The sequence below is a fragment of the Bos indicus genome, chromosome 6 (genome assembly GCF_029378745.1).
Source record: "Bos indicus isolate NIAB-ARS_2022 breed Sahiwal x Tharparkar chromosome 6, NIAB-ARS_B.indTharparkar_mat_pri_1.0, whole genome shotgun sequence".
NCBI classification, from domain to species: Eukaryota; Metazoa; Chordata; class Mammalia; order Artiodactyla; family Bovidae; genus Bos; species Bos indicus.
Window position 1 is genome coordinate 88,132,924 of NC_091765.1, and position 26,315 is coordinate 88,159,238.

The 26,315-nt window shown below is 39.1% G+C and overlaps 1 protein-coding gene across 1 annotated transcript in view; it reads right to left on the bottom strand.

Annotated features, from left to right (window-relative positions):
* The window catches only part of ADAMTS3 (ADAM metallopeptidase with thrombospondin type 1 motif 3), a 280,678-nt gene that overhangs the window by 39,396 nt on the left and 214,967 nt on the right, over positions 1-26,315 (bottom strand). The window contains exons 5-6 of the mRNA XM_019962898.2: positions 24,269-24,468; positions 353-436 (exon numbers count right to left, since the gene is read on the bottom strand). Of these exons, the coding sequence (XP_019818457.2) occupies positions 353-436; positions 24,269-24,468 (284 nt within the window). The remainder of the gene's footprint in view (positions 1-352; positions 437-24,268; positions 24,469-26,315) is intronic.

Consider the following 26,315-nt stretch of genomic DNA (forward strand, 5'->3'; position numbering starts at 1 on the left):
TTGAAAAGTTGTGTCTGACTCTTTGTGACCCCAACAAACTGAAGTACACCAGGCTTCCCTGTCCTTCACTATTAAGGGAATCCTCTTTTTTTCATTATATTGTCATACCTAAAATCAGGATAATTATCTCCAACTCCATTAGACAGAGGTAAACACATCAAATGACACCAGCACAAAAATGATTCATTATCTACTCTAAGTTAGAGATCTCCATTCATTGGGGCAGTTTTCTCTTCTCAATTCAGAGCAACTGGGGTCTACGTGAGACATATCTACTATAGCTTCAGTAGACTAATCTGTTTGCTAACCCACTCTTTGATGTTCACAGTTCACATATAGGAAGACATTTTACCTTTGCATAACCCAGCATTATCATGCGCACCAGGACTACATTTATATGCACTCCCAGGGACTCATCATGGTAAATTTCATTCACCTAGAAACAAAGGAGATAATTACTACAAGAAAGGCCACACAAAGAACTTTAGGAGATGGACACTTAAGGAAATGGCCATGTAATCCCAAATACAGGAGTCAAGTCACTTTTTTTTTTTTTTTAGTTTAGTTTAAACTGATATCTGAAATGAAATCATTTACTTTTAACTTTGGAATGATTCCTGGCTATGTGAATTACTGATACTGTAAACCCTGTAGTATCACGAATATAGAAACTAGGTTGTAAAGGGCTTCATTGAACTATTGAAGTGTTAAGAATCCATGTGTACTATGATCCACAGATAAAATTCATCAAAAGCAATCACAGTTAAGAATCTGCCTTCCAATGTAGTAGACACGGGTTTGATCCCTGTTCAGGAAGATCTGCTAGAGAAGGGATAGGCTACCCACTCCAATATTCTTGGGCTTCCCTTGTGGTTCAGCTGGTAAAGAATCCACCTAATGTGGGAGACCTGGGTTCAATCTCTGGGTTGGGAAGATCTACTGGAGAAAGGAAAGGCTACCCACTCCAGTATTGTGGCCTGGAGAATTCCAAAGACTGTATAGTCCATGCGGTCGCAGAGTTGGACGCGACTGAGCAGCTTTCACTTCACTTCGGGAAGATCCCACATGCCGTGGGACAACTAAGCCCGTGAGCCTTGACTACTGAAACCCAAGTGCTCTAGGGCCCATGCTTCAAAACAAGAGAAGCCACTGCAATGAGAAGCCTGTGCAGCACAACTAGAGAATAGCTTCTGCTCGCCGCAACTAAAGAAAGCCCGCCTGCAGCAATGAAAACCCAGGACAGCCAAAAAACAAACAAACAAAAGCTATAGCAAGACCACGATTCAGGTGAAGCATCTGCCAGCATGAGGGATGGCAACCATATGAAGAAAAAGAGCAAGCATGTCCTTCAGGGCGCCTCTGTCACCACCAGGGCTGCTACCTCTTGTTAGGGAAGCTGGTGTGCAGGGTCTGTGGTGGTACCTGTGGGCCAGTAACTGGTGGTCCTCCCAATGCCTCCTCCACCCCAAGAATGGGGCATCTGAGGCAATGATTATTTAGATGTCCTACAGTAAAGAAATCCTTCCACATTTGGATTACTAAGATGACTGTTCAAGTACATATAATATCAGTCCTGGGTAAACCTCAGAGGGGCAAAGTTGAGTCATTGCTCTTGATTTAATTTTAAATGTTAAATTAAAATTTCTACAGGTAATCTGGCATACTTTAAAACCATAGATATTAGAACTTACACAACCTCAGAGGTCATAGTCCAACAGATTTTTATAGATGAGGAAGATGAAGACCATAGAGATTAATTAACATGCAGAAACAGTCAATTATTGACAGTCTAAAGAGACTTCTGGGTTCCCTGAAGGCTCGGCAGTAAAGAATCTGCCTGCAACATAAGAGACACAGGAGATGCGGGTTTGACCCCTGCGTCTAGAAGACCCCCTGGAGGAGGAAATGCCAACCCACTCCAGTATTCCTGCCTGAAAAATCCCATTGGCAGAGGAGCCTGGCGGGCTATATTCCAAAGGGTTGAAAAGAGTCAGACACAACTGAACATGTATGACCATGAAGAAGAGCAAAGTGACTTCTATTTTCTGGTTCAGTTCAGTTCAGTCGCTCAGTTGTGTCTGACTCTTTGCGACCCCATGAATTGCAGCACGCCAGGCCTCTCTGTCCATCACCAACTCCCAGAGTTCACTCAAACTCACATCCATCAAGTCGGTGATGCCATCCAGCCATCTCATCCTCCGTCGTCCCCTTCTCCTCCTGCCCCCAATCCCTCCCAGCATCAGAGTCTTTTCCAACGAGTCTACTCTTCGCATGAGGTGGCCAAAGTACTGGAGTTTCAGCTTTAGCATCATTCCTTCCAAAGAACACCCAAGACTGATTTCCTTTATAATGGACTGGGTGGATCTCCTTGCAGTCCAAGGAACTCTGAAGAGTCTTCTCCAACACCACAGCACGATACTGGATGCTTGGGGCTAGTGCACTGGGACGACCCAGAGGGATGGTATGGGGAGGGAGGAGGGAGGAGGGCTCAGGATGGGGAACACATGTATACCTGTGGCGGATTCATTTTGATATTTGGCAAAACTAATACAATTATGTAAAGTTTAAAAATAAAATAAAATTTAAAAAAGACAAAAAAAAAAAAAAACTATGTTAAAAAAAAAAAAGCATCAATTCTTCAGCGCTCAGCTTTCTTCACAGTCCAACTCTCACATCCATACATGACCCCTGGAAAAACCATAGCCTTGACTAGACGAACCTTTGTTGGCAAAGTAATGTCTCTGCTTTTGAATATTATGCTAGTTTAAAATTGGTGTGAATAAAAATTTCTAGTAAGTTGGAAATGCTAGCAGAAATGGGAAACGTGGCTTTATCTGGCTACATTTCAAAGTTCTTAGCTGTTCTCAGGAACAGGGAACCAACACTTGTCATAATAACTGAAAGAGGGATGGAAAATGAACCTCAATTCAACTCAAGACCCAGGAGGTTTGGACAGAAGGCACAGAGGGGAGATAGGCAAAATCTCATAGAGAGAAACCTTAAAAAGAAATGTAACTCATGGATAATCGAATGCTCTAAAAAAAGAAATTCATGGATTTCTTATCATACTGACCAAGAAACATACCAATAAATCTCAAATGAAAAGTTTCAGGAATATAATCAGACTACACAGAACACCATAAACATCAAAGTGTTAAATGTAGGTTAAAGGTAAGTAAGTAAAGACGCTCAGTCATGTCCAACTCTTTGTGACCCCATGGACTGTAGCCTACCAGGCTCCTCTGTCCATGGGATTTTCCAGGCAAGAGTACTGGAGTGGGTTGCCATTTCCTTCTCCAGGGGATCTTCCCAACCCAGGGATCGAACCCAGGTCTCCTGCACTGCAGCCAGACGCTTTACCGACTGAGCCACCAGGAAAGTCCTCTGGTAAAGGTACACTTACTGAATTTTGAGATGGAACAAAAAAGAGAAGAACAACTAAGATGGAGGTATAAGACCTAAGGAAGCTAATATATACTGAAGAAGATAAAGTGTAGTTTACCAAGTAAAGATTCAGGGTTCCTTTTAAGTGGAAAAATGCAGTATATATGAACATGTTAGTTGCTCACTTGTGTCCAACTTTTTGTGACCACATGGAGACTGCCAGGCTCCTTGTCCATGGGATTCTCCAGGCAACAATACTGGAGTGGGTTGCCATTCCCTTCTCCAGGGGAACTTTCTGACCCAGGGATCAAACCTGGGTCTTCTGCATTACAGGCAGATTCTCTACCATCTGAACCACCAGGGAAACCCATGTATATATAGATCTATACATTTACAAACTCACACACACACACACTTATAATGGTAAGACCCAATTTAACTACTATTCAAGACAAGCCAAGGAGTGAAAACAATCTGTAATTCACTCTTGCATTGGACAAGTATGCAGGCTGGTTGCACATGCCCAAGCCATTCAACTAGAGGCCACTGTACATCTGTAGCATTGAGTTCATTTTGTCTGTTCTGTCTGATGAAAGAGATGTATACAACAAGAGGGCTTCCCTGGTGGCTCAGTGGTAAAGAATTTGTCCACCAATGCTGGAGATGCAGATTTGATCCCTGGATTGGGAAGATCCCTTAGAGAAGGAAATGGCAACCCACTCCAGTGTTCTTGCCTAGAGAATCCCAAGGACTGGGGAACCTGGTGGGCTGCCGTCTATGGGGTCGCACAGAGTCGGACACGACTGAAGCGACTTAGCAGCAGCAGCAGCAGCAGCTGGAGATGCAGATTTGATCCCTGGTTTGGGAAGATCCCCTAGAGAAGGAAATAGCAACCCACTCCAGTATTCTTGCCTGGGAAATCCCATGGGCAGAGGAGCTTTACCATTAAAGCACATAAAAGTATAGGAAGTAGAAAAGAAAACCTGGAAGGAAAACAGCCACCGCATGGAAAAAGGGTTCAATTTGCTCTGAATGTCTACGGCAAATAAAACTAAAACCAAGGGTTCACTGTTAAAGGAGAAGATTTCAGGTCAATATAAGAAGAATTGAATGCTGGCCCAAAAGCTGTAATTTCTTATGACCCTTTTGGCCATGAGCAGATTCTGTTATCTTACTCCATATCTCACAATACCTAATTGAGGACTGAATTCTTCTTTTCTTCAGGATTATTTGATAAGAAATTTCTAGCATAATAATTCCAATACAAGTAAATGTCTGAAGCCAGGCCTGTCATCTACAGAAACTCATGGACATTCCAAGAGACTTCTCATAATGCGGTTGTTCTGAATTAGCACAAAGGTTTCACACACAAAGTTTTAACCTGTACTTAGTGTGCGCTTAGTCATTCAGTCATGTCCAACTCTTTGTGACCCCCCACACTGGAGTGGGTTGCCATTTCCTTCTCCAGGGGATCTTCCCAACAGAGGGACTGAACCCACATCTTCCGTGTCTCCCGCATTTCAGGTGAATTCTTTACCCACTGAACCATTGGGGGTGTCCTAACATGTACTTAATGTATCAATAATTGAAATGTAAATGCATTTAATGTAAAAGATGCTGAAATCAATGTTAGTGAGTTCACAAAATCAGGGAACAATATTTTTAAACTAAAGAAAAACAGATTAAAAGAACTAAATTAATTTCTGGAGGAGAAGTGATGCAGGGAAGGGAGGGCCTTACAGCCATGGCTGAATAGCAGTGACAATGATACTTTTAAATACTATGGGAGACTTTTATGTCAGAAAACTATTAGAGTCATAAAATAAATATAAGGTGGCAATTATAACAAATAGCTTGTGATACCTGAGTTAGTATAATGTACATATGAAAAATGAAAGTGAAAGTCACTCAGTCGTGTCCAACTCGATGTGACCCCCATGGACTATAGGCCATTAGGCTTCTCGGCTCATGGAATTCTCCAGGCAAGCATACTGGAGTGGGTTGCTGTGCCCTCCTCCAGGGGATCTTCCCGACCCAGGAATCGAACTCAGGTCTGGTGCATTTCAGGAGGACTCTTTACCATCTGAAACACCAGGGAAACCCATAGCATACAGATAATCACCCTAAATTAGTAAATTCATTTTTGTTTGGTAAATTTAAAAATCAGCACAGTGCCGAGAAAATATAAAGGACACAATTCATGTTCTCAATAGCAATATTATATTATAAAATGATGAAATAAAAAGGCACTTTTTAAAAGGTTAAATTTACCATTCACCAAAAGAAAAGTATTATTTAACAATAGTCACTATTATGCCAGACTAGTAAGTTAATCGGAGTACCCCAATAGAAATCAAGATCAGTTATGGAATGTTCCAAGTTGGCACAAATTTGTGAAACTGTCTCAGAGTATAACATGGATAGAAATAATCAAATATAAGGCAATAGTATTTATACATAGGAGAAAATATTCTTTCAGTGTGGCAAATCAACAAATATTAGGTGTCTCTATTGGGCAAAGCACTGGATATCATTTATTATTTTGCTTCTCAAGGTTTAAAAAGTTGCTTCCTTTACATTATTCACTTTTAAAATGTACCTAATAAATTGACTGCTTGCCATCTTGCCAGGCCTTGTCAATAACAGGATGTAAAGTTTTTTCGGCTCTGAGACACACAGGATATGATAAGAGTTGAAGAAATAATCAGCATCACAGAATTAAATATATTCTAAGACTTGAATTCTAGTCCCAAATCTGCCACTGACAAACTGAGTGACTTTCGATTGGTCGCTTAACCTCTGTGAGCCTCTGTTTTCTCACTGGCAAATTATAATCATACTTGTTCTTTTTGCTTCACACACCTGCTACTCAAATCAAACAAACTGCCACAAACTGCCCTCAGCAAAATAAAAGGCACATGAGAACACTTCTACCTATCCATACCAAAAGTCTTAAAGGTTTATGAACATATTTTCCAATCTATCCAGAAAGAGCACAGAAAAACAAACAAACAAAAAAACAAAAAACATAACTCTCCCCATCTTAGTTTTCACTGAAAAGGATTTGAAAAATCTTGTACTGTAAATTTATTTACTCTCAACAGAATAATAATAGAATCAAAGATACAGTTTAAATTATCAAAAAAAAAAAGGGGGGGGGGAATTTAACAATTTTATTTTTCAAAAATACTTTTTCCAGCAGAGGGCAGTACGCACATGTTAGAGGAGGTTGAAGGAGAGGCTGTGTTACACACCTGAATGTATTTACACACCACTGGGTATGTCTGCCTTTTGTATATTTACACGTAAATAAAATAAGCTCCTTAAAATGAAATAGGAATTTTAAAATATTCTAACCTGAGAAAAACATTGAGTGACTGGACTCTTAAATATTGAAGACATCTTTATGTAGATTGTTTTTCAGTGTCATCTGATTGACACATTATATGAGAGGCACGAAGAAACTTAGGATTTGGGTATAAATTAACCCTGAGTTTTAACAACCAATAAATGATATACAGAAAAAAATAAACAGACCATACTGAATTAAAATTTTGGATATGTTAAGATGAATGAAAATAATATTTTTTAAGAAAGCATTTTTATAACACTTAGTGATAAGGAAAGCTACTTTTTCCTAATTTAAAGCAGAATCAAGAACACAAAAAACCAGCATTAACACAGAGCTTTCCAAGTTCCAGACACAGTTTTAAATACTTTACCTATGTTAATCAAATAATGCATAATCTTTGCAACAACTTTAAGGATATCATTATCTCCATTTTACATCAAACAAAATTGAGGCCCAGAGAGGTTAAGTACTTTGCCCAAGGTCACAGCTAGTACACAGAGTAAAGGATGTACACCTATGCAGTCTGGCTCCAGCCAGAGTCAGCAGTTTTTACCAGCTCGCTACAATTCTACACACTGCAGACCACTGCACTGTCGCGATGCAAAACAAATCTAATTATAGAATAATCATCACCTCCGAGTTTAAGAAACTGATATGTAAGCATACTGATAAAGATAACTCGAAAAAACTTTTACTTATTTTTCATAATTTTCCTTTGTGTAAATTTTAAGGAAATGAATTAATTGGACATGGGTTTGGGTGGACTCTGGAAGTTGGTGATGGATAGGGAAGTCTGGCGTGCTGCGGTTCATGGGGTCACAAAGAGTCGGACACGAGCGACTGAACTAAACAATTAACTAGATTTGAAATTGACTCCAAATAAGGATTTCTTGATGGTCAATATAATCTAAAAATATATTGGGGAAAAAATGAAAAGGAGCTGGAGCAAATCACTGGAAAAACTGAATAGGAAAAGAAAAGATAGCGCTGAAATTTATAACCAGTGTTTTGGGTTGTAAGCAAAGCATTAAGCATAAACATTCTAAGAAGTCATATATCAGATATTACATAAGGCAAATCAAAGTTTATCGATGCAAAACTGAATATCCTGTCACCATGTCAGGAAACCTAAGGAGCACAGGTGGATTTTCTACAAGGTGATCAGGGTTGAGGCCAGAATATTTATTTACCTGAAAAATGGGGTAAATAGGATTTTAATTTTTAAGTAACCTTAAATTGGAAGGGATTGCCAATGTGAAGGTGGGGAAAGGTAATGATTTTAGGAATACTTGATTTACTTGATTAATTAAATCAAGTATTCCTTTCCTTAAGAGGAAAATTCCTTCCAGGTTTGTTCCCTGACAGGACCATTTCTTCCAGGACATTTCCCTGGCAGGACACTGTGACCTGCTTTGTCTGACTAGCTGATGAACAGCTTTGTCTGCCTTTGACAAAAAAAAAAAACAAAAACACTCATATTTCTTTAGGACGGAGGGATGAGGTCTTGAAAGGCCATATTGCTCAGTGCTTAAGGGTATGGGCTCCAAAGTCAAACTGCCTGGGTTTGCTCTTAGCTATGTGACCTTGGGCATCTTATTTGTCTCTGTGCCTCAGTCTTCTCATCTGTAAAATGGGATGATTACATTACTGTCCTTACAGGATTGCTGAGAGGAATAAAGGAGGTCACATATGTACAGTGCTTAAAGGTGCCTGGGCCTTGCAAATATAAAAACAAAAATTGTTAGCCATCATTAGTAACATTATATAGAAACAAATAAATGGTATACATGTATAATTTTTTTTAAAGAGACTTTTTGTTAACTAAAGGCAAAGAGGTAATGACAAGACAGCCTCGGTGACTTTGGCTGGACATAACGAATCCTATAGTAGACTGGGAAAATATATTACTCTATCCACAACCATACCTTGTTGAGCAAAAAGTTCCAAACACATATCTGCTTAGATTTGCAGTCCTGTCCTCTATATTCTTACTCAGGGTGTAGCTATCTCCTAATCTGTCAACTCCTTTCTCCTCACTTCCAATTTCAGAATAATGACTACTTTTTTAAAAAATTGAAGTATAGTAATTTAAAATGTTGTATTAGTTTCAGGTGTATAGCAAGGTGACTCAGTTATACTCTGTATTTCATATTCTTTTCCATTATGGGTTATTACAAGATATTGAATATAGTTCCCTGCACTGGATGGTAGGTCCTTGTTGACTATTTTATATACAGTAGCACTAGAGGTAAAGAACTCGCTTGCCAATGCAGGAGATGTAAGAGATGCAGGTTCGATCCCTGGGTCAGGAAGATGCCCTGGAGAAGGAAATGGCAACCCACTTTAGTATTCTTGCCTGGAGAATCCTATGGACAGAGGAGCCTGGTGGGTTACGGTCCATAGGGTTGCAAGGAGTTGCACATAACTGAGGCAAATTAGCATGATGAACACGTGTATCTCTTAATCTCAAACCACTAATTTCTCCCTCCCCTAATAACTACCTTTTATGAATAGTCTCATCTAATATTTAGTGAACTGAATTGTGCCTAAGGGTCCTAGGGGTCGGGAACTGATTGACACATGAGTTTAAGTCTCTGCTCTTACTATTGTCGTTTGGTTGCTAAGTCGTGTCCAATTCTTTTGCAACCCTATAGACTGTAGCCCACCAGGCTCCTCTGTCCAAGGGATTTCCCAGGCAAGAATACTGGAGTGAGTTGCCATTTTCTTCTCCAGGGAATCTTTCTGGCCCAGGGATCAAACCTGATTCTCCTGCATTGGCAGGCAGGTTCTTTACTGCTGAGTCTCCAGGGAACCCTGTTCTTACCATGAATATATTCTAAGAGGTAAAACAGGCACTAAGTATGGAAAATATAAATCATCACAAAAAGACATGCAGACGAGGTCATTTCAGATAGGAAAGGGTGCTATGAAGAAAATCTGAGTGATGAGCTAGAGGACAAGAGAGAGAGGAAGAAGCTACCTGAAGCTGGGCAATTCAGAGCCTGAAGACCCATTTGGACAAGAAGAAAATAGGCAGTTGCCTCTCTGGGGCACAAGTGATGCAGGAAAAAGGGAAGAGCTGGTACAAAAGCTCAACCTCTGTTATCAAGAATGTCAAACACTACGGAGGAGACATCTTGATTATGTAAAAAAGAGACTGAGACCCAGAGAAGTTATGCACTTTGTTCCCCAAATGATTAGCACAGCTACAAATCCAATAAGTCTATATGACATCAATGTCTGTTCTCTGTTATAACCATCTTGCCTGTCTCTTTCTTCCTGTCATAGTGGAAGTGCTAAGGTTCCTTCCTTTGGGATCTTTCACACTTCCTTAAAGATATTTATTTGCTCCAAAAAATCAATGCCATTTTTCATATTCAATCGCCCCCCTTCTTGGGGTTCTTTTCCCTCTTTTACTAATATTCCCAATTTTCCTTCATCATGAAAAAATAAAGGCACCCATAATATTTTGTAGCATTTAGTACTGTTTATCACTACATTCATAAATGATATTATTTAAATTCATCAATGATATTCAAGTTATTTAGCTATATTTTAATAATTTCTCCTTTTCCACTGGCTCACCCACACATCAGTGTGTCTCAATATTTTGTTTTTGATCCTCTTTTCACATTCTTTCTCTGCAATATTTCATCCACTGCTGTTTCTTCAACCAATGTCTATAGACTGATGAATCTCAAATATCTCACACTGAGCCACCTCTCTCAGGCTTCACAGTCATCTGTTCAGCTTTAGTAAGAGATCTATCTATTTGGAAATACATCAATATATCTCAAAGTATACTCACCCTCTCCTGTTCTTCTCTCTGAGTATTCTATCACAGTTAAAGATGAAACCATCTTTTAAAAAAAAAATTATTTATTTTTGGCCATACTGAGTGGCAAGTGGGATCTTAGTTCCCCAAACCAGAGATCATATCCACACCCCCTGCATTGGAAGTGTGGATTCTTCACCACTGGACCACCAGGGAAGTCCTAAAGATGAAACCATCTTGATTCTTTCTTCTTCTTCAAGCATTATAGTCAGTATATTACCGAGTCCTGCAGTACCGCTCACATCTGTCTCTCCTGTCCACCTTCACGTCTAGCACCTCAGTATGTGTCCTACTCAGTTGAACTGCTGCAACCACCTCTTAAAACTTTTGCAAATGTTTTCATTTGGGTAATTTGGGCTCATTTCAGTAGTTCTCCAGAAGGACAGATTATCGGGTTCACATAGCTGTTCTCCATAAGCATGAGGCTCTCATTTTATGGTTAATTATGCTTTGACTTCCCTAGGCATCAAAGGAGCTTTGGGTGGACCAAGAATAGGCAATTCAGCTATAAGGCCTCATGAAGTCTTCCAGCCTTTGGAATGGTGGTAACATACCAAAAGCTCTGGCAGAACTGATTTCTTTCTTCAAGAATGAGAAAGACGATTTGCTTAGCAAACTAAAAAGTTTTTCTGCTGTAGGACCCTTGAAAAAATACAGGCTGAAACAAACCAGGGAAACAAGTATTTATTGCTTGTTCAGTTAAAATTAAAGGACCTATGAAACAGCAGCACTGCTTGCGTATCATGTTATGTGAATTTCACCTGTGATGAAGGGAGGTACTTCCAGAATGATGGGTCCAGGATATTCCAGGGAAGGTGTACATATTTATACAAGGGGTGGCTGAAATGATGTGTGCTTACTCCAGTCTGTCTCTGTGACCTTGTGTGTTCGATCCACATTGGGGACAGTAAGTTTTTTGAGGTAGGGAGGGATAGTATAAATCACAAGGAATGTGAAGCCAGATGGACTACAGTTTGTCCCCTAATTTGGGCTCTTATATATTAATACTATGTGTCTATGTTCATAGCACAATGTCTAACAGAGTCTCTTCCTCCAAATCATTCAATTTTATCCTGAATTCTCTTTTTAAAACACAGACTAATCTTTAAAATCCTTTTCATAAACCCTTCTTCATTAGCACCGTGAATTTCAAACTCCTCAGCATAGTACACACATTTTTCTACAGGCAGCCTCAGATTCTTTACCCAGCCTCACCTTCGGCCATCTCCATCTGCAGTAGCTCCAAAGACATCATGAGCCACCACTTTTAAAATCTTTATAAAATCTGTTCCCCATCTTCCAAAACCCATCTTCTCTTTTTCTAGCAGGGAAATGCTAATTCATTCTCTAAGTTTCAAGTCAAATGACACATCCTCTATGAAGACTTCATTCGTCAGTAATGTTACTTGCCAAACCACATCCCCTCCTTCTCAGTTACTGTTTACACAGTATTTTGTGGCTGAATCTCTTCACATTTTATTATAAAATGTGAAACTATTATTTTAAAATGTGAAACTATTTATTTATAAAATGTGAAACTATCACATGTTATTTTTATTACTTCTTGATTTGTTTATTTCACTGCTAGAGTTAGCTTCTTGTGAAAAAGGAGCTAAATTGTATTCATTTTTGCCTCCCTAGCATCTAACAAGACTCGGGTATGTCTGCTAGGTGAATAAATGTGTGGAGTGCTAATGTGAATTCAAATATAAAGAATGGATTAAAGATAATTAAAGACAATAACCCAAATCACAGAACTGCTACATGATTTGCTCAAGTTGCCTGAACATGTATACTCCCCAGATAAATCTGCCTCGAACTCACATTCAGCATTTTCAGAAACACTAGCTAAGAAATTAAAAGCAGTGAAGGGATTGAATCATCATTAAGCAACCAATAACCACATTAGTTTGCTAATCCTTAAATAAGTCCATTAATGCTCTGTTAGGATTAGCATACTTCCGGGAGCATACATTCTCCCGTAAAAGTATTAGGTAGGGAAGCTTGCCATATCCAGCAAAATACATTTATGAATTCCCAGTTCATTGTCCATCATAGGTGGCCAATTTTAGTACATGAGAAAACTGAATGCTCTTAATTATTAATGATTACTTGGAAGTACAAGATTTTTTTTTTCACACATTTAAAAAAGGGAGTTACCCTTTTTTAAATGAATTGTTTTCTCTTGGTAAATCCTGAGATTAAGGGATTGACTCAATTCTCTGCAGGGCACTGAACATTTTAATAGGCACATCAGACCCAGATCACCTCACAGATCTTAGCAAATGACAGAGATACCTGCCACCACAAAGTGTTGGTAACGAGAAACTTCGGGCACACGGAAGGAAAATACCCCACTTCCCCCTCCTCCAACTGCAGAATCTGCTTTATCATCCAGTTAGGGAGAATCTTCAACTAGATTGCTAGCTGATTTGATTCAATCACACAAGTAATTGAATTCTCAATTTTAGTGACTTGAATGGTATTCTAACAAGATAAAAGAACAAGTAAAGACATCAGAATTTTATTTGGCAACGGGGACATGACTGAGCGACTTCACTTTTTTTTTTACAATAATGCATCAACTTTGTAACAAGAGGCAGTAAAGCCTACGGAGGAAGAGCAATGGTTTCTGAAGGCAGAAGGATCTATCCAGGCTCAAGTCTTGACTGTGCCACACTTTAGCTGTGTGACTCTGGAAAGATCACCTATGTTCTTTACATTTCAATCTCTTAATTTACAAACCAGGACTGAAAATGAACCTATAGTTGAAGAATTTTCTATAATTCTTGTGCAGCATTTAACATCATGAACAGGCACACAGCAAAGGCTAAATGTTGTGCTAGTTGATCAGTTGTGTCCAACTCTTTGCGACACCATTGGCTGCAGACCACCAGTCTCCTCTGTCCAGGGGATTTTCCAGGCAAGAATACTGGAGTGGGTTGCTATTTCCTTCTCCAGTAGTATAAACCCCCATTCTTAAAGACATTAAATCATTCTTCTGAATCTAGACCTGAAACTAGATTATTTCTAATATCTTCAAAGATTGCATTGAAGCCTTGATTCTACACAATCTTTTGTTTTTTTAAATAGGCTACCCCATCTATGTGAATGGCCCCATTATCCAGTAGTATTCAAACCAGAAAAGTGTAAATCAGGGTGGATTCCTCCCTTCCCTTGAGCTCCCTATTTGATCCACTGACAAACTCTATTGATTATACTATGAATGTTGCTGCTGCTGCTGTTTAGTCACTAAGTTTTGTCCTGCTCTTTGTGACCCCATGGACTACAACCCACCATGTTCCTTTGACCATGGGATTTCCCAGGCAAGAATACTGGAGTGGGTTGGCATTTCCTTCTCCAGGGAAACTTCCTGACCCAGGGAATGAACCCAAGTCTCCTGCCACCTGGGAAGCCACTCTACTATGAACACTCCCTTATTGTTGCAATCCTCATTGTCCAGTAAACTATCATCTGCCTAGACATCTACAATTGATTTCTAATTGATCTGTCTTCATTGTCCCTAGATCACTGCCATCTATTCTTTACAACACAGAAAGAGGCTTTCAATGACTTTCCACTAATTCTCTTAAAATTGAATTCAGTCTCCTCCCATGACCTGAAAGATGCCTGCCCTCTTCTTCAAGCTCCACCTGACTCCTTGAATGATAGACTCAAGCCACAGTGGCTTTCTTTTTATAACTAAAACACTTGCTCTTGTTCAATGGCTCTTTCTTCTATTTTCAATCTCAACTTAACCATCATTTCTTGGGAGAAGACTGTCCCTACCACCCGTTAGCCCTGTTATTCCCTTTGTAAGCAAACTGTTGGTTCCCTGTAGAGCTCTTATCATAATCTTTGATGTGCTTGCTTGATTTCCCCACCAATCTCTAATCTGAATATGAACAGGAAATATCTTTTGTGTTCCCAACTAAATACTTGGTACACAGCATTAAAATATTTGCTAAAATACTCAATCAGTTACACTTTTATTGGATATATACTATGTGGCTGCCACTGTTTTGCATGTGTGTGTGCTAAGTCACTCAGTCGTGTCGGACTCTTTGCGACTCTGTGGACTGTAGCCTGCCAGCCTCCTCTGTCCATGGGATCCTTCAGGCAAGAATACTGGAGTGGTTCCCATGTCCTCCCATGTCAGGGGATCTTCCTGACCTAAGGATTAAACCTGCAACTCTTTAAGTCTCCTGCACTGGCAGGCAGGTTCTTTACAACTAGCACCAGGGAAGCCCTGACACTATTTTAGATGTAAATATGAAGCTTAAAAGGAGAAGGCAATGGTACCCCACTCCAGTACTCTTGCCTGGAAAATCCCATGGACGGTAGAGTCTGGTAGGCTGCAGTCCATGGGGTCCTTAGAGTCGGACAGGACTGAGCGACTTCACTTTCACTTTTTACTTTCATGCATTGAAGGAAATGGCAACCCACTCCAGTGTTCTTGCCTGGAGAATCCCAGGGACGGGGGAGCCTGGTGGGCTGCCGTCTATGGGGTCGCACAGAGTCGGACACGACTGAAGCGACTTAGCAGCAGCAACATGAAGCTTAAAAATGCATAGTACTGTACTTAAGGAGCAAACAACCTATCAGAGAGCTACTGCCAGGAATGCAAACATTTTATAATAAGAAGGGGATGATTTGTGAAAGGTTCACAGGAGCTGACAGCTGACCCTGATCTTGATAAATGAAATATTACCATAAAAGAAAAATGGAGATGAAGGGGGAGGACGGAACAATGGGAAGAAAGTTTGGAGACAACAAAGAACAAAGGCACCAGAGATGGATTTTAATTGCCATGATATCTTCTACCCATAGCCTTGGTTCTGAACACAATGGAAATTGTGGAAAGATGAGGTTTTCTGAAGCCAATACATTTAATTTCATCTGACCAACATAACTGCTGTAAGCAATATAGTACAGAATACATGTGCTGTTATTTCCTCATCTATAAAATGAAGGGATAATAATAATATGCTTCTTATGGTACTTCCAAATGGGAAATTCCATGATTCTTGATTTTCTCTTTCATAAGATTCTTAAGGGCAGGAATCATGGACTGATAGTTGAATAAATGTTTAATGAATAGATTCACTTTTACACAATTTATACTCATGTGCTATTTTTGTTTACTAGTCCCAATATATGTGGACTTCAAATTCTGATACCAATTTAATACGATTGTGAAAACCAACACAGGATCTACTTTCTGGGTTGCTTTTTGAAACAAATTAGGTAGGTTAATCTTAGTCAATATTAGAATATTAATACTTCTTTAACTTTTCTTTATCCTGTCAGAGATATTAACACATAATAAAAAGGAAAGCTTTGCATGAGACAAAGAAAGAATAACAATAAGATAGTAATGCCATCACCCTTAATCACCAAAATGTGTAAAAGTGAATATGCAAAGAAAGAAAATGATTCCCAGAGTCAAAACAAATGGTAAGTACTAGTTAGGTGTTGCAGTGGCTGAGAGAAATTCTAGCTTCTAAAAGGATTACAGTAGATGGAACATATGGCTTTTATGTCCTTTTGACTTTCACTTAATAATTTGGTAAAACTTAACCAGTTCCAGAACAACAACAGCAAAAAATGGCACGATCCCGTAGCATCAGCTTCTACTTCTTTCAAATCAAACTAACATTTAGAAGAGTGGTCTTCATTTCATCATCTTTACCAAAATCTGTGCTTCCTGGTGTTAATCTACAAAGAATTTCTTTATATTCTCCCAGTGTATTAAACATAGTAAATACCCATCCATTGTTGGCTAAGAAACTATAAGCAGAAGTAAACAAAGAGGAGCAACCTCTCTGGAAAGTTCTATAATTGCTATCTAAGTTCATTTTCTTATTTTACATTAATCTCCTTCATGTAATGTGTATGTAGTCAAATTCAAATATATGCTGTGCATCTATTTGGAACTTTGAATATTCAACCATCTTCTCTGACTGGAAGTCCCTGTTGTTCATCTTCAAAGATCTAACTTCTAACATTCAAGCATACTTCTTCTTCATACCTCTAGTTCAAAGACAACCCTAGTATTCTTCCCCCACAGCACAGAATCAATACTTGCTTTCAGTCAATTAGCCCTTTCTAGATGATTTTATACATAATAATTTACAAATCTAATTTCCCCTAGTCAAGTATATCCACAAGTGAGGAAACACCTCTATTATACTAGAAGGTTTCTGGTTTGAATAAGTGGCTGCATTAAAAGAGTCATTTACTGAGAAAAGGAAGGATAGGCAAGCTTCAATTTATTTGCTCTAAACTCTGAAAGTATCTGCAAGAACACTATGCTGAAACAAAAAATAATAATTTTTAATAAAATGTTATTAAACTTTACACTTAAAATGCATATTTTATTATATGTCAGCTATGCTTTAATGAAAGTTTATGTTTAAGAGTAAAGAGTTTTTAATATTTTAATATTGACTTTATTTACTATTGTATCATATATTCATTGCATATTTTTTTCCTATTGTGTTTAAGCAAAAACAAATAAATCACTTTCTCTGACAACCCATCTCTACCCATATTTGAAGTCTCTTAAAAAATAGCATTTTATATTATATACTTTAAAAGTTAAAAACACAATAAATGAAACAGGAGAAAACATCAGATCAGGCGTTCTTTTAATGCATTGACTTTTTTCATTAACTTCATTCTGAAGTAATTTCAGACTTACATAAAAGATTGGAAATACAGAAAAAAGAATTTCCATACACCCCTGACCCAAGTTCTTCAAATGCTAGCATTCATCATAACTACAGTACACAGTACAAATTTAGAAAATTAATTTTAATGTGATACAATCTACTGACCTAAAGAGTCACTTAAATTTTTATCAAGTGTTCCACAAATACCTTTTTACTGCTCTATGATCCAATCTATGACATTTGGTTGCCATATTTTCTTAGTGTTCCTAAATCTGGGGCAGTTCCTCAGTTTTTCTTTCAAGACTCTGATAGTTTTGAAGAGTACTGGTCAGTTATTGTGTAGAATGCCCCTCAATTTAAATTATTCTGATGGCTCCTCATGTTGTTTTAAAATACAGTCATATCTGTTTATTTTTTCTTTATAGATGAGTCTGGGAGAAATTTCGAGTTCTATGAAAGAGGATGAGTTAAAAATAAACATAGATGGAAGGCAATGGAGATTCTCACTTTCACTGACTCATTTGCAAAGACGCTGGGGATTCAGTGGAGGGCATGTTTCCTCTTAAGGGATCTTAGTAAAATCACCTGGCGCCTGTTCACTTGAGACCCCAGAGCAAAGTGTTAACTCAGTGAGCTGTCTTTCCAGTGTCCAAATCCCAAGATTTCCATGACAAATCACGTAAAGAACTTTAGCATGCTCATTTGCACAGTTATCACTGCCATTGGACTTCCCTGGTAGCCCAGCTGGTAAAGGATCTGCCTGCAATGCAGGAGACCCTGGTTCGATTCCTGGGTTGGGAAGATCCCCTGGAGAATGGATAGGCTACAGACCCAGTATTCTTGGACTTCCGTGGTGGCTCAGATGGTAAAAAATCTGCCTGCAATGCAGGAGACATGGTTTGGGATCCCTCGTTTGGGAAGATCCCCTGGAGGAGGGCATGGCAACCCATTCCAGTATTCTTGCCTGGAGAATCCCCATGGACAGAAGAACCTAGGGGGCTCATGGGGTCACAAAGAGTTGGACGCGACTAAGCACACACACGCTATCATTAGGCAATAAGGGCCTAAAACAAAGGAAATATATTTGTGTCAAAAAGGTGGCAACTATCTAATTTAAAATAGCAGATAAACCAACGCTATTTAACATTACTCTTGACTTATGTTTCAAGTGTTTTTCTTGGTTATACTTAAACTATGATTAACTGGAGTTAAAATTAAATAGAACTTGAAGTTTCACCTTCCTACCTCCCAATAACCTATCTTCTTCTCTTCCTTCTTCTACTTTGTTAAAGCAGAAACAATCATTTATTCTCTCACAGTTTCCACGAGTCAGAAATTTGGGAACAACTTGGCTGGGTGGTCCCAGCTTGGTTTTACTCATGAAGTCAAAGTCAGGTGTCAGCTGGGTCTATTCACCTGAAGTCTTGATTAGGGTCTAGAGCATGCATGCTCAGTCACGTCCGACTCTTTGGGACCCCATAGACTGTAGCCCACCAGGCTCCTCTGTCCATGGGATTTTCCAGAAAGAATACTAGAATGGATTGCCATTTCCTCCTCCAAGGGATCTTCCCCACCCAGGGATTGAACACGCGTCTCTTGTGCCTCCTGCATTGGCAGGCTTGTTCTTTACCATTAGCGCCACCTGCTATAAGGATGCCACTTGGCAGGTGGATTTCCTGTATGTATGGCAGTGATGCTGGCTTCTGGCCAGAAGTATCTGATTTTCATCACATGAGCCACACCACAGAGATGCTTGAGTATTCTCACAGCATGAAAGTTGCTTTCCCCCAAGGTTTTCTTCTGCCCTAAATACTGGGGTAGACTTTTTCTCTTTAAGATGTCACTGGTCTTTGTTCCCTGAACACAATAGGCTTTTTTGCACCTCCCCCAATAAAATGCAAGACTCTTAATTTTTGGAGAAAATGGTCCCAGGAAGGGTTTTTTGCCTGTCCCTACCCCCCACTCCAGGTTAACATTGACAATGAAATCAGCTTTCTCTCCAGATTCTGGTCCTGGCTTATAGGTGGCAAAAGGCTCATGAGATTGGGTGCTGAGATGGGCTCCATCCTAGACTCCAGACATCACCCTAAGCAAATCCTTTGATGTTTTCTTCTCTGAGATTCTGGGAAAACTGGGGCATCAAGTAGGGGTGAGGGCTGTGCTGCCCTTGTTTAAATCCCTCACAAAACTGCCGTTTTGTTTTGGGGCAAGCCCTGTGCCTGTCAATGATTCATGGCAGATACTTGCAAGCATGTCATCTTTCTTCACATCACATGATGAGCCTTCTGCTTACCTTTGTAGAACTTAGGGGGAAAAGCAGATTGTGGGAACAGCTTTGAGTTCTTTACAGCCAGTGTCAGCTGGCCGTCTGCTAGGCTCCTTCTCAGTTCTAGACGTTCTATGCTCACACTCTCCTTCCTTCTTTAGAATTTTTGTGTGAGCACAGCCACCGCTATTGTCATTTTCCTAGTGAGGAAACTGAGAAGTTAGCTCTTGTACAAGGTCTCCTACCATATAGTGCTAGGGGCAGGCTAGACTCAAGACTATCTTGCCTTGCCATTATTGTCTTGCACCTCCTACATATTTATTTTTAAATGATTGATACAACTTAAGAACAGACTAATGTAAGAGATGCAGAAGGCAAGGTTTGCGGGGAGAGGTACAGAGCTTCCATGCTCTTTCCAGGCCCTCACCCTCCCAGCACTATGATGTGTTCACCAACACAGAAGCTAGTCACTGTCTTTTGTTTTTTGGCCATGCAGCATGTGGGATCCTAGTTCCCCAACCAGGGATAGAACCTGCTTCCTCTGCATTGGAAATGCAGAATCTCCACCACCGGGCTGCCAAGGAAGCCCCTTCCTTGTCTTCTTTTAATGATTACCATCATTGTATTATCATTATCTCAGATTGTTTTACAAACTTCAAATAACTGTAAAAATTTACCTCAATTTTATTGACATTTTAAGCCTCTGTCTCCTCTAGGGAAAAAAAAGTCACAATAATTTTCCATTTTGCAATATACTTGAAAAAATATTGACATGACCAAATGCTAAATTCCTTTCTAAACACTTCTTTTATTATATTGTTAAACTGATTAAAGCCTTCATGTCATTTATATCCTCTTATTTCAAATACAAAGTTTCTGTCTGTTCACAATCTACCTCTGTTACTTACACTCATTTGTTCACTTATCCATTCTTTCATTACACAGATGTTTAACATTTAATAATTTAAGAACTCTTTTCAAGACAATAAAGTATGAGATAAATATGAACATTCCTTTGAAAAGGTGTTCAGTTTAAATTAAAGAGACAACCATGAAGCAAATCACTGGGACCTAACAGTACTCCCCTGGTTCAGGAATGGCATGCTAAATATCCCCTGGTTTTGGATACGGAAACTATATTTGACTATCAGGTAAACTAAAAGAAGATTGTATCTGCTGACTAGTTAACTAGGTTAAAGGTGCCAAACCAGACTAAAGGAAACTGTGATCTTTTCTCTATCACAGGGACACGTGCATGCATGCTAAATCGCTTCAGTCATGTTTGACTCTTTGCGACCCAACAGACTGTAGCCCAACAGGCTCCTTTGTCCATGGGAGTCTCCAGGCAAGAAAACTAGAGCAAGTTGTTGTGCCCTTCTCCAAGGGATCTTCCCCGCCCAGGTATTGAACCCACATCTCTTGCCTCTCCTGCATTGGCAGGCATGTTCTTTACCATTAGCGCCACCTGGTAAACCCCCCATTTCTCCCCAAATCAATGCAAGGAAATAGACTTTTTGCTGTCAGTTTTCTTCTATAGTTTCTGCCTGAACCTCTGTGACATGTAAAGTGAAACTGAAAGTGAAGTCGCTCAGTCATGTCCGACTCTTTGTGACCCCATGGACTGTAGCCTATCAGGCTCCTCCGTCCGTGGGATTTTCCAGGCAAAAGTGCTGGAGTGGGGTGCCATTGCCTTCTCCAGGGGATATTCCCGACCCAGGAATCGAACCCGGGTCTCCCGCATTGCAGAAAGACGCTTTACCATCTGAGCCACCAGGGAAGCCCCCTGTGACATGTAAAGAAAGCCTCTATGTTTGGATAGGGCTCAAGTTTGGAGAGCCATGATTTTAGATAACCATGGGAAGCCATAAAACAAGGCTAGCATAGGAGTTACTAATTATTCCAAACTTGTCATGGAAAACAACAACAACAAAAAACCCAACTTATTTCTTTGCTTCAAATTTCCAAGAGATAGTTTCATTAGAGTATCATTATTGGTTTTTTTCATTTCTCCCACTCTTATTTAATTGATCAATTTGAGACAGGGCATTCTCATTTCAGTATTACAGATATAACGGTCTGCAACAGAGCAATGGGAGCCTAGGGAGGAAAGGAAGAGACTCAGTCTTCAGTCTCTCATGCTTACAGCTCTCTACCAGTCCTACAAAGGAAATCTGAAATTACTGAGTTTCAACTTTAATTGAAAACCTGAAATTAAGGGTTTTCTATTAAACCTTTGATTTAATTGGGGGTTGGGGATAGAGGGTTGTGAGCAAGATTGTCTAATTTTTAACAAGGTTTCTAAACCTTGGCACTGTTGACATTTTAGACCAGATAATTCATATTTCTCTACTGTGTAGAGCTGCCCTTTATGTTGTAGTTGTTTAGCAGCATCCCTGGCATCTCTCAGTGGTGGCAGAGCTTCCTTTCCCAGTTATGATAACCAAAAATGCCTCGGTGCATGCTAAATCGTTTCAGTTGTCTCCAACTCTTTGTGACCCCTATGGACTGTAGCCTGCCAGGCTCCTCTGTCCATGGGATTCTCCAGGCAAGAATTCTCCATGCCCCCCTCCAGGGGATCTTCCCGACCAAACACTGCCAAATGTTCCTGGGTGGCAGGGGCTGGGACAAAGTGCTCTCAGCTAATTGAGAATAAGAAAAATATTTGTGGCTATACATTTAAATGATGTGTAATTCAGCTCTTATCAATAATAAAACCACTTATTTTTCATCTGCCTTTTCACTATGCCTATCATTCAGTCGATTCTGAACTTGGGAAGGGAGGGGGGACTGTTATTATTACCTCCTAAAAACCTCTACATATACTAATTACTTCAGATGCAATGAACTTCAGTTTTAAAAATTATATTCCCTCTTCCAGTTCCATTCTCTGATGCTCGATTAGCTTTAGAATAATTTCTAGTATTGGAGATAAAGACTCAGCCTATTACCTAACTTTTTTAATGGTCTTAAAAACAAAATATCTTTGGCAATGGTTATAAAACCAAAAATGCAGCAGTCTTGTGTATTCCTTGACACCTCAGCTTACTGTGTGGTGAATATACTATAGCCATTTCTACTTTCCTGTCAACAGAGTCTGTCTAGAAAACCTTGACAATCCCATGTGCCCTTTGAAAAACAAAGCAAATTTTTTTAAAAATCCAGGAAACAAATCCCTACAGACCTACTTTAACCTGAAGCTTCCTGATGGATTAGAGGATTATTACATCTTGTACCATCTTTTAATTTTATAAATACAGAAACTAAATCCCAGGAAGGGACATGATTATCTAGGGTCACAAAATCAACCAGGAACATAGCTAGAACTAAAGCCTCTGCCTCCTAAATCCCAATTTGATAATCTCAACACTTCACAGCTGCTCCCTCTAAAGTCTTAAAGAACTTACAATACAGTGCCTACTGATATGTCTTAATAATAGAATGCCTTTTATTGCTCAACCTTTGCATTTTTTTGCATCACTTTTATCTTTGACTAAATTATAAGTACTGTGAGGACAAAGACTGTTCCAAATCTCTGTGGAATTACTCCAAGAGCCTTACTAACAAGTCTATCCTGACTGACTGCCTCCCTAGTGTAGAAGAAAGTGATCCAGGGGCACAATGAATGATGCAAGAATTAATAAAAGTAGCATCTCCAGGGGAATTTGTTTTCTGTGCGCTAAGCAGTCTTCATAACTGGGATCTGTGCCAGCGAACAAATAAACATGTATCTGAGTTTCTACACTATTTTCCATTTCACAGAGACATAATATATGTAGAATTTCATACATTGGCATCTAATGAACAGAATATATGTTTAACATATTGGCTTAAATATTAGAATAAATAAAATCATGATTAATAAAATTAAGAATTGTTGGAAATCTAATCTTAAGCATGGAAAAAAGGCAAGGTACCCAAAGAAATCACACTAAAAGTCAAAAGCTGAAAGACAGAATAGGCTTAGGCAATACATTTGCCAGAGTAATATGGTATTTTATCATTCTAGGAGACAAAACATATAAAACAGAGCATACTACTATCTTAGTTATCTTTTAGAAGTAGGTAACTTATGTATTATTTGTCCTCAACTGCTCTGTGCCAGTTCACCTGGGAAAAAAGGACATCAGTTTGATGGCTAAATTTCTTCTGGATAAGATTAAGGCTGATAAGGAAGACGTAGAGAACAAATTTAGAGTCCTTTATAATTGCAGGGCAGCACTGTGCCAAGAGTTGACTGTGCGTTGTATGTATATTACATTCAACTGCATCATGGTGAAAAATATTACTCTATCCAAAAGCTCTAAAAGCAAGCATGCACACAGAGTTATTAGGCCTAAATAATTCCTCATCATCCTGGGATGCAAAATGATGCTGGAAAGATCCATCTCATTCTTCGTGGTCCACATCAAGTCAGAAGGACAGTCCTGAGAGTTTTGATTATCCCCAGAACCAAATGAAAACCATAGTTGATATTATAATTCCAGCCCATTATAATTTTTTAAATTTAAGATTTCTCTTTGGTGACAATGGATCAATAGTTGATCACGCAAAAGAAAATATCACTTCATGTTTCCTTTAGTTTTGCATCTTGTATGTTAAATCTGTAGATCAATATTTGAATTGAATGCAGTTACGTACACATTTTGAATGTGGGGTGTAGTCATGGAAGACCTCATAGAGGTTTCCAAAAGACCAGAGCAAAACAGGAGAAGTGAATTAAAAGATCAAAAAGCCTCAGAAAGGGAGTCACTACTCACAATGTTCATCAGGGTGAGGAGGTAGTTTTGGACGTGCTCTTTGCCATGGAAACGGACCACAGAGTCATCCACTCCCAGCAGTACCTCGATGTTGTAATCATTTTCTCCTGCATGTCTGCGGCGCCTCATGGTTTCATTCAGCTGCTGGTCAATGCTGCTGTAAACAGTACCTAGATCATCAAGGCCTTCCAGATCCGACTCTATTAAGAAACAAAAGGAATCCAGGCATTTCAGTTTTCCCAATGGGCCTTCTAAGGACTTCTTACAAAAAAAAGGATGTTCTTGGGGGCCTATCATTATCATCCAGTCACCAAGATGCTGCTGGTCAGTTTATGCCTTCAATAATGTGCACATACACATGATCAGACAGATGTCCTGTAAACTCAACAATGAACAACATAGGGCAAAATAGTATTCCTGCACAGAAAGCAGTGCCACCAGCCAGACGGATGGTTGCAGGAGGAACAGAGGACTTCCTCCAGCTGTACCCTTGGTGCAGAGCACAGGAAGTGGGGGTACAGAACATGTGCAGGCTAAGCAATTATTAAATAAATGGAGACTATTAATTTCAATGTCACAGATTGATAAGTTTACAGTGGTTAGCTTAAGTTACTTTTATCATGGACTATGGGATTTGTATCACATAAGTCTAAATCACTTCTTTTTCCAGTAGCCTCAGCTTAAAAATAAAATTGTAGCACGGCAACACAAGAGCATTTAGTGGTATGATGATCAGTCACCAAATATTACTTTATTTTTTTATAAGTATGGTTTTCTAATGAATGCTGCTAGGCGGACACTATAGGTCTTCCACATTTTACTGGCCTTCATCTGGATAGCAACCTGCTTTGATAGATATATATCTGAATCTGTGAGATACTTAAGTTAAAAAATCAGTCACCAAATTAACTATAAGAAAAATAGAACTATAAAAATTTTATTTTATGCTGTGGAAGGAATTTAAGTTTTTTACTTTCCAAATAGATATACATATACATAGACACAGACAGAGTGATATACAGATAGCCATACACATATATATCTCTAGAATATCTTTCTATCTACTTACCTACCTACTGGAGAGAAAGAGAGTAAGAGAGGCATTTTTAGGTTCTAATTGTCTCAGATTTCGATTATCATAGTTTTGGTGAAGAAAATGCTTTGGTGCATTAAAAAAATAAAATATATTCTTGAAATACTAAAAAAGATATTAATGAAAACTGCTAATATAGAACTGAAAGAATCCTCATTCCCATTTCAAATATATAAAACCTGGAAAGGATTTTATTTTACATACTGCCTTGATGACTAAAACAGTCACATATCTAAAAACAAGTTTGAAAGAACCAATTCTGACCCATGTTTTATACGAAGGCTTATTTAATCTTGTACTGAGGCCTGTAAGCCATTTGAATTGGTGTCTGACATTAATGAACAGACATTTTCCTCTCCACCTCTGTGGTTTTAGTAAAGTTGAGGGGGAAAATGTGGTGTCTCTTGGTCAAGAAGATTGATGACCAAGCCTTAGCCACATGGGAACTGAATTGCAGAAGTACAGGTCTCACTCACACTCTTTCCACTTTTAAAAAATATAGAGAGGCAGCAGCACCCTCCCCTATAAGTATGAGTAGAGGCTCTGAATATGACTACTCAGGTTAGAAAACTAGACTGTAACTCACTTTGACCCAAGCTCAAATGCTAGATCATTAGCTGGGAATTTTCTCCTCATAAGGGAATCACATTGGCTCCACGGTATGTACATAACTCTCGCCACCATCCACATCAAACAGAAAGCTTTTCCTCAAAAGTTGTTTTTAAGAGCTGTAAACCCACACTGAGAGCAGAAGACTACACCTGCAAACAACTTTCCTATTCAACCTCAGTCTCTTCAGACACTTGAGAATGTGATAGCCAGTGTACAAATAGGAAATTCATACACAAACTCCCAGTTCTAAAAATGGCTCTCTTTGGCAGAACTGTCAGTGACAGTCTCCAATGGAAATATCCCAGTAAACTCATCATGTCATTAAGTCTGATGCATTAATGA